This window comes from Gymnoscopelus microlampas, assembly GCF_963454915.1.
Source record: "Gymnoscopelus microlampas genome assembly, chromosome: 20".
Classification (NCBI taxonomy): Eukaryota; Metazoa; Chordata; class Actinopteri; order Myctophiformes; family Myctophidae; genus Gymnoscopelus; species Gymnoscopelus microlampas.
This window is the reverse complement of record NC_139957.1, coordinates 17,520,304-17,529,691: the sequence shown is the minus strand read 5'-3', so window position 1 is coordinate 17,529,691 and position 9,388 is coordinate 17,520,304. Positions and strand designations below refer to the sequence as shown.

Genomic DNA, 9,388 nt, shown 5'->3' with positions numbered 1-9,388 from the left:
TAACACTTCCTGGTCCACGTATTGTAGTCTCCAGCAGGTCAACAACATCCTATTTGACAGATAATGATGACATTCGACAGTGTATGTTCAAACAGTATCGCCCCTCTATCATGATCACCAATCCAACCTGACCGACAGCAAACCAACTGGAGATCGTTTGCATTTTGGGCGTCGTTCAATAACGGTATGTAGCTTTCCATAAGAACTAGCTAGCCTGTTAGCATTCAGGGTACAGAGATGACTTTAAACCTCTTGTGTCCAGTTTAGCGTCATAGTGGCAGCAGAATTGTATGCCAACGACCCCTTATAGCCTATTATTTATGCTGACTTTAAAATCGCATAAGTTGGTAACGTTACCACCTTTTTGGTTAGTTCGACTTCGAATGCTAGCTGTAGCTGTAAATATGAGCTCATCTACTAGCTTGTTTCTCCCATAGGTGCAGAATGTCTTGGTTTACTGAATTGGCTGGGAAAGCTGAAGATTTCCTAACTAAGGTGGACGCGGGTGCTGCCACTGCCCTTAGTAAAACCCATGAGACCCAGGGGACCTCCTCCTTTTCAACATCATATGAGGGTGATTCCATGAGCACCTCTGGATACAGCAGCACAGGGTTCAAGACCGACACCTCTGTGACACAACACACCTATGCCTCGCCGCACAATGCAACAAGCTTTATTTCCTCAGCTGCTTCCAACATCAAGAGATCCAACTCAACGCTGCTGCTGACTGGCACAGCTAATGTGTCCACTTCAGCCAGCAACGCCCCCAACACTGTCAAAGCCTCCTCAGGCTTTGTGAGGCGCAAAAAGAGCGAGCAGGATGTGGACGACGACATGCTATTTGACTTTCTGAACAGTTCGGACCCACCTTCTGGTGACAGGAAGGATTTGAGACGGGAGCCTCTGAAAGTGGCGGTCCCTGAGGTCACTGAGGTACAAAGCATACCTGCTGTCCCTCCCCTCTCCGCCGCTGCACCTCTGTATAGCCTCCCTTCGGCCCCTTCCACTCCCCCCTCGACCAGGGGCATCTCACGGGCATCAAGCCTCAGCTCTTTGTCCACTCACAGCATGAAGATCTCAGATGATGGGTCTGCCAAAGATCAAAGCCACGGTATGAATGTAGATAGTAGTTGCTCTTAACTGACAAGTTGTATCCACAAGTTTCCTAGGGCGTTGTGGGCATCACTTCCTGTCGATTTGATCAGGTATCAGGGATAAAATCGACAGGAAGTGATGCCCACCACAATGCCCTAGGAAACGTGTGGATAGTATTGTATAGGTGTCGTTTGTATGAGGACAACAATGTGTAAAAATGTTAAGAAGAAATTGCCTATATGTGTATGTATGTATGTACTGTATGTATGTATTCACTCCTCCAAACTTCTGTTTATCAAGAACCACACATCAACCAATCTAAGCACAGTGCACAGTCATACAGTTTTATATGGTCTTTGTACAGTTGTCTCACTGATTTCTGTCTCAGAGCTCTGTGTTTTTGTGATACCCCCGCCACAGAAACACCTGAGAGTTCCGGTTCAGACTCTGGCATGGCCCCTCCCATAGAGTCTGCCGCCAGACAGGAGGCATCTCCCCCCACAGAGGAGCCCCAGAGCCTGGTGCTGTCCAGTCTGCGCCTGGAGAACCAGCTGCTGCGCAGCGAGGTTTCCTCCCTCAACCAGGAGATGGCATCCCTCATCCAGAGAGCAAAAGACATGCAGGAGGGTAGGTTCACAAAGATTCACCTTCTGGTACTTTTAATTCATAGACGCACGGACAGAATGCACGACACGCATTTCGGCGTCAAGCCTTCCTTAGCGCGTATATGATATAAGATGAGGCTACATAGATTCACTGTTGAGCAGGACAGCTACCTCATTATGTCCAAAACTTTACTTTTCAGGAAATGGACAAAAGAACCTGTGTTCCAGTGGATCCAATGTAGTTATTATTTCATCAAAGGCTCTTGTTAATACTTTTCATTGGTTCAATATTTATAAAACCTACAGGCAGACTTAAGCACTTTAATTTTCACTTAGCAAAAAATAGCAAAAATAGCTGATCTTCAAGCTCACAACGCACCACATTACGTGACGGCTATTTGTGTTACTTTTGTGTGGCACTGATTGTTGTATAAAGTTGAAATATGGAGATACAAGGTGTCTGCCCAACAGCAAGGATAAGGCTTAGATATTTAATTTAGGGTTGCAGTTGCACACTTAATTGTGCATGAATGTATCATACTATGTTAGTGTCCAGTCCCCAGTTAACTGTAAAACATTGGGCTTAGGGTTGCAAAAGTGCTAGACAATATTTTTGCTTCCACAATTTAGACCAGTAATCGTGCCTATTATTGCTATATCTAGGAGGGAGAAAAATAGGGATTGTAATCATGCAGTTCTATTTGAATAACCGCACAACAGTAACTTTCCTCTGTAATGGTTTTAAATAGCTGCTGTTCTTTCATATAGAACTGAACCAGACCCGCATGCGAGCAGAGAAATGGAACTCGGACCAGTCCCGCACAGACCGTACAGTTAGGGACATGCGGTCGCAGGTTGATGACCTCACAGAAGCCCTCTCTGCTAAGGATGGTCAGCTTGCTGTTCTGAAAATCAGACTGGATGAAGCTGACCAGCTGCTAAAGTCTCGCAACATTGCACTGGAGGAGGCACAGTGTGAAAGGTCAAGGTACATTGTTATTGCATCTCAGCTAACACAGTTACAGTATGTTGTGACAACGAACGTGGTCAATTTGGACTACATTAGTTATATAGCAGTGTACCAACAGTGCGAGGTGGCGACACAACCTAATTAGATGCTCTGTTGTGAGAGTACTTTGTAGAGACGTGTACATATGTGCTGATTGCCTCCCAGATGGGACTCTCTCGTTTAATGTACTTTAGACATTAGTTAGGATCACACATCACACACTTTCTGTCACTTGTACAGTTTGCACTTAACTCTCAAACTTAATGTACTTGTACAAACCGGAATTGTAACATTACATTGGTTATCAATTTATATTTTACCTTCCCTTTGTTCAGAATCATGCTGGACCAATCAGAAGGGAACAACCTGCATGTACAAGCTCTTGAAACTGTACAGGAGAGGCTGAGAGAAACTGAACTGTCCCTCAGGAGGGAACAGGACAGCTACAGGCAGATGCAGGTGTGTGTGTGTGTGTGTGTGTGTGTGTGTGTGTGTGTGTGTGTGTGTGTGTGTGTGTGTGTGTGTGTGTGTGTGTGTGTGTGTGTGTGTGTGTGTGTGTGTGTGTGTGTGTGTGTGTGTGTGTGTGTGTGTGTGTGTGTGTGTGTGTGTGTGTGCAGCTACAGGCAGATGCAGGTGTGTGTGTGTGTGTGTTCTTTATGTACTTTTTGAAGAAAAAAAATTAAAATGGTAAAGATTGTTTGGTCATCTTCCTGCTTTCAACACAGAATGAGTACGCTACCCGGTTATCCAAAGTAGAGGCAGAGAGGCAGACCCTGGCGGAGGCAGTGACTGCAGCAGAACGACGGGTGATGGAGGAGAAGCACAGGGCCGATGACCTCCAGCAGCAGATGAAAAGTGCCAAAGCAGCAGCAGAGACTGCCAAGCAGGAGTTACAGGACTACAAACATAAAGCTTCACGCATCCTGCAGGTCAGAGGTCCTCTGCTACTGGCTTTAGCTGTTCTCCTTCAAAAATCAAGACTTTACAGTGTCTTTGAGTGCTTAGAAAAGTGCTATATCAATGAAATGTATTATTACAGTGATATTCTAAGTGTCTTTGATATTGATATTCTAATATAATAAGCATCTACTACTTCTATTATTGTTATTAGTTTATTACAGGGATATAAAAGGAGCCCTTTTACACCTGAAAATACAATAAATCTCAGGAAGAAGTATTTAATTATTTTCACAGAAGAATTGCCTTGTTTTTAGTCTATGCTGCACACATGTGCATTTTCAGGAGAATATACCAATAAAATTGATATCACTACCACTGCTTCTTAGTTTGGGTGGATGATGATTACCATTTCATGCCCCACTTGAGTGCAATAATCTGCAATGTTCTTCTAATTTGGTGCCTATACATCTATTTATGGATATGCAAAAAACTATAATATTTTTTTCTGCTGTGTAAACGTGTTTGTCCAGTCCAAAGAGAAGTTGATCAGTAGTCTGAAGGAGGGGTCTGGGCTGGAGGCTCTAGATGGGAGCGGTGCCACGGCTCTGGAGCTGGAGGAGCTGCGACACGAGAAGGAGCTCCAGAGAGACGAGATCCAGAAGCTGCAGGGCCAAGTGCACACGCTCCGCGCAGAATTACAGGTTAGATAAACCCAGAGATGCACTATGGTGTGGTAAAAAACAACAACACAATAATACAATTATAAAAATACAGAAAGTAGACATAAAAAATTACGCTTCCAAATTAAATTGCAACAGAAAGTTAGTGGTGGAAGCTTGAAGTCTAGCCATATCCTTGCCAGCAATAACTGCTAATGGCTGTATTGTTGTGCATTTGACAAATTCAAAACCTGTATGGCTGAGATTCCTTGTCTTTCTCTGGCAGGATTTCGAGAACCAGGCCCTGACGGAGGCAGAGGCGTGGCGGGAGCAGCAGATGGAGCAGCAGGAACAGCAGGCTTTACAGAATAGAGTCCGACAGGAGGCAGAGGCTGAGGTGGAGCGCTACAAACAGGTGAGAGTAGAACCCTTTTCAGGTTCAAGGATCTTCATTATTTTTATATCTTGTATACAGGTACATAAGAGTACAATTGACAATTATGTGGCTCCTTGAACATTGCAGCAGCAACAGCATAGTAATATGATAAACTTCAATGATAGGAAGAAAAAAGGAGAGAAATAAAGAACAAGAATCTATACATTATATATGCACACACTTTGGCAGTCAGTGTTAGCATCAGCAAATAAAGACTAAAAAGAAAGTGGCTAAAATAATGTAACTCTGAAAGTTAATGTACAGCAGCAGCAATTTGCAGTTTACAAGCCGGCATTTACAGTATATTACTAGTAGCTAACAAGTAACCATTGTTTTGTTTGGAGGATTATTATTTTTCTGCCCTTTTCTGTTTCTGTGTTTCTCATTGATTGATTGAATACTTTATTAGACAGAAATGCAAACAGCACAGGTACAGTCAAACATTTGGGCTAAAACACAAAAAAGTCCTGAGGACTTGTTTCCATTGTGGTCCTATGTATTCAATTCATCACATCATTGGTTTGTGTTGGGTGACAAAGGGAGACTGAGATTTGTACTGATGTCTGCCACAGGAGTTGCAGTACGTTGAGGACGAGCAACACCGCGCCAAAGCCACCCTTCAGAGCAGAGTCAAAGACAGAGAGGATGAAATCCAAAAACTCAGGAACCAGGTAAGCTACTTTTATTCCTGTGAATTTGTAACCTCTTTTTTTGGTGGTGTTTTGGTTTATCTTGCACACAATCTCACACATGTAACTCCTGAAACTATAAACCGCCTTGCACAAACTCAGTTGTTTTGAGAGTTGATGGTCTGTATTTGTGCCATCATGAGGGACATACTTATCCCATGTAGTGTTTAATTCAGCTCAATTAAATGATTAGAAAAAAATAAAATAACAATCCATCCTAAAGCATAAAGGGACACTACTGGGAAAATGTAGCTTTCAAAAGACGATTTAGCTTTTATTACTATTCAAAGTGATCAGGGTTTTTGCAGAATAGAAAAAACAAAAACAAAGCATTAACCAAAAATATCCAATGACTCTGTGATTAAAATATTATTTGATTACTCGGTTAACTTTAAAGGCCCCGGACAAACTACAGTTACTATGTTTATGTTTTATGAGTGTAATGTCCCTTTTTATTAATTAAGGGCTTGCCTCCCTCTATTTGATGAACTGTGTTCCAACTAGCTGACCAACAAGGCACTCAGCAGCAGCAGCGAGGCAGAACTGGAGAGTCGGTTGCATCAACTGACGGAGACGCTGATCCAGAAGCAGACGATGCTGGAGGCTCTGGGCACAGAGAAGAGCTCCCTGGTCTTCCAGCTGGAGCGCCTTGAACAGCAGTTGAAGAACGCTCAGGGAGGACAGAGTGGAGGGCCAGCCATCAACATGGGGCACTTAGAGGGACCAGGTAGGATAGAAAGTTGATACAAAGTACTGATACAAGTATTAGTTGATACAAGTAGTAAAGAAATACAATTAAAAGGGGTAGTTTTTGTGGTTAGAATTTTGTATGGTGTTGATGAAGCATTTTCATCCATCCTCATGTGTACACTAAATGTGAAAAATGTTACTGTGTCTTATTATGCAAGAGACATATGCCTTCCTCATCCAAATTTCAGGCTCATTGTGTATGCATTCAGTAGGGCTGTAAGAATCGGCGATATGATACAGGGGTTATGACACAATACAGTGGCCCTCATTTATCAACGCGGTGCAGCCCAAATAATGGGCGTACGGCGAGATCACTGCACCTTTCGGCATTTATCAATATATCCTGACGTGGGGTTCATCCTACGGTACGCTGAAATCTCACGTCTGGTCGGGACCAGTTGTTGACGTTGGCTGCACCCGTTTATTCCTTCCTAGACCTGCGGAGCAGCATTGTTTGACTGTCTGAGAGGCATCTGGACACATAATCCACTCATAAATCTGTATATCTACACTAATAAATAATGAAAATATAACATTTTATAAAGTCATTTAAACAAACTGCTTTAACAGTCATTCAGATAAGATTGTAGATCTGTCTGTATTGAAAATAGCAGATCTACAAGCTCATAAGCCAGCGATGCGTTGTGAGCTTGTAGATCTGCTATTTTCAAAATATACGGGCGCTTTCTGCGAGAGCACTCTTCTGCGCGAACACCGGTCTAACAGGCGGCACTGCTGTAATATTTTCATGGCCACCGGGAGATCAGAAATTTAACCCATGGTCCAACACACACCAGCCTTCATTCATTAATGTTCTCTCCAGGCTATCTCTCATTAATGTGGAGCGGGACGGGACTCGCCCGTCCGACGGTCCGAGTCTCACAGGGAAATGGGAATAGCCTACTTGACGGCTTTATTTTAGTGTAACTCGAATGCGCACTGCTCGGTATGGGTTAAATACATTAATATACAAAAGTATTCCATTCATGCCGATGTGATTGGTATCATAATATGTCATTCATGTAGGCTACAAGCCTACGTGACAATACGCTACGGGCGTGTGTGTGTGTGTGTGTGAGAGAGAGAGAGAGAGAGAGAGAGAGAGAGGGGCGTGTGCGTGTGTGGCGAGCGAGGGAAACTCTTTCTTACTGGCTTTTCATGATGTCTTCGGTCGTATTCTGGTTCTTCAATCTTCATGTCGTTTAATCGGGGCGTTTTGAGAATATTTAAGGGCGTGTTATTTAAATGACGCTTGGTTTCAGCCGTGACATTTATCAACGCTGGGACCAAGTGTACGCTCGGTTCAGCTGTGTAGGATGTGTTGATAAATGTGACTTCGACGTTGGTGTACGGTCGAATATATGGAAAAATACACGCCGGTTTATACGCTGCGTTGATAAATGAGGGCCAGTGTTCCTGAAATTAGGTTTAAACATTACAGTATCACAAATTTATCACATGTTTGCGATACTGTACAAAAAATCTGTTTTTTAGGGTTTTTGTATTATGAAAAATATTACTGTAGTAATCATTGCTATAAAGTGTTTGTTCAGGTGTCTCCGTATCTCTCAAGGTTTTTAGATAACAGAAAATACATTTTCAGGTTGGGATACTAATTTTATTTAAAAACCTCCTATAATTCCTATAAAAAACTCTGTAGTCATGTCATGGTGAAGCTGCCCGGTTCTCCTCAGTGGCTGGAGCAATTGCTCTGATTTTGCACACAGCCATATAGAGTTGCCCGTGGGGAGGGGTGACCCGCAGGGGACGAGGGGAGGGGTGACCCGTGGGGGGGAGAAACCGCGCGACAGGACGTGCAATAACCCCAAGTTTGCAACTACTTTCGCCTGCGCCCTTCACCGGGTATGGTCTATTGTAGTAATTCAGGAGAGAGAACTCATACAGGATAAAGTATAAATCTTTACATAAATATAAAGTGATGAAACCAAAGAATTTGCAGACAGAATTAGAACTAGAACACAACAAATCTTAAGCTTAGTATAGTATAAAGGGGTTCTCCCTCTTGATTGGATAAAATTGGAGACCCATCTGAAAATGTATTTTCGGTTTATTAAAAAGCCATGGAGACAGCGAGACCCCTGTTATTGAACAAACAAACAAACTCTATGGCAGTGATTACTATCAGAATATAGAGCTTTAAAGTTTTAACAAAAACATTTGTTTTAACCAAAAGACTATCAATATGAGGATGACACATTAAATGTATTCTGGTTAATATGTACAGTTTTTGTTTAAACAATTGAGTATTATGACACATTAAATTTGTTAAATGGTGTATTTGGTTTTCAATCCACACTTAATTAGTAAGTCAATGTTTTTATCTACAGTTAAGGTAAATGGCCGATTAGACTTCACCAGGCCCTCATTATTGACTTCTTTCATGTGGGTGTTTACTATTCTGTGTGTTTACTTTACAGGGGCACGGCAGAGGAACACACCAATCCTTTTTAGTGACCAGGACAGCCCCGGAGTGTACGGCCAAGTACGCAAGGCAGCCAGCACCATTGACAAGTTCAGGTGTGGCATTGTTCTAATCTACAGTATAGCATGTGTGTTTCCTCTGAGACATTTGTTCACATTAAACATGGATGATGTTATAATTTCAGCATAAGACTGGGGATCTTCTTGAGACGCTACCCCATGGCCAGAGTTTTTGTTATCCTGTACATAGTGAGTATTTGTATATAATAAGTACCGGTATTCAAAATATGCAGTGTTAATTCATGCCATAAATAAAAGACAACTTCTCTACCAAATTTCTTTCCCAGGGGCTACTGCACCTATGGGTCATGGTGGTTCTTCTGACATACACGCCGGAAATGCACCATGGCCATCCGGATGGAAGATAGAAGTCTTGAATACAGAACTGGATGGTTCAAGCTGCTGGAACATGGCTCAAGCTAGCATATTCTTCTTAGGACTTAATACTTGGTTTGCACAGACATGCTATGGATTTCTGATTTGTGGTTCTGTCCTCCAGTGTCCCATCTTCATTCTGAGGATACCCACAGTGGCTATAGCATGGAATTTGACATACGTTATGCAGCAATATACTGTACCGGTTGGGATTAATAGTGGGGTATTAAATAAAAGTTGATTTCACCCCTCTCTCTCTCTCCTCCCCATCATCCCCCTTTTTCAGACATCTATTTGTTTTCCTGACAGATTGTATTTAACACTATGTAAAAAAGATTCTTTTAATAAACATATTAGAAACAGTAGGT

General features: G+C 42.5%; 1 protein-coding gene across 2 annotated transcripts; it reads left to right on the top strand.

The window, feature by feature from the left end:
* The first annotated feature begins 11 nt into the window (after positions 1–11).
* Positions 12–9,385, top strand: golga5 (golgin A5). 2 transcript variants are annotated; one of them, XM_084044067.1, is made up of 13 exons: positions 12–184; positions 438–1,111; positions 1,516–1,722; positions 2,469–2,682; positions 3,045–3,168; positions 3,435–3,638; positions 4,140–4,310; positions 4,555–4,683; positions 5,277–5,375; positions 5,898–6,120; positions 8,582–8,681; positions 8,771–8,834; positions 8,933–9,385. In XM_084044067.1, the coding sequence occupies exons 2-13, from the start codon at positions 445–447 to the stop codon at positions 9,011–9,013; spliced, it is 2,283 nt and encodes a 760-aa protein (XP_083900193.1). In that variant the 5' UTR covers positions 12–184; positions 438–444; the 3' UTR covers positions 9,014–9,385. The 2 variants fall into 2 exon arrangements, with proteins under 2 accessions (XP_083900193.1, XP_083900192.1); XM_084044066.1 differs by having other exon boundaries at positions 2,469–2,688.
* Positions 9,386–9,388: the final 3 nt, after the last annotated feature.

Coding starts and splice junctions, on each gene's coding strand:
- golga5 (XM_084044066.1), top strand. CDS start 445: ATGTCTTGGTTTACTGAATTGGCTGGGAAAGCTGAAGATTTCCTAACT. Junction 2,689..3,044: donor GCACAGTGTGAAAGGTCAAG/GTACATTGTTAT, acceptor CCCTTTGTTCAG/AATCATGCTGGACCAATCAG. Junction 5,376..5,897: donor TCCAAAAACTCAGGAACCAG/GTAAGCTACTTT, acceptor TGTTCCAACTAG/CTGACCAACAAGGCACTCAG.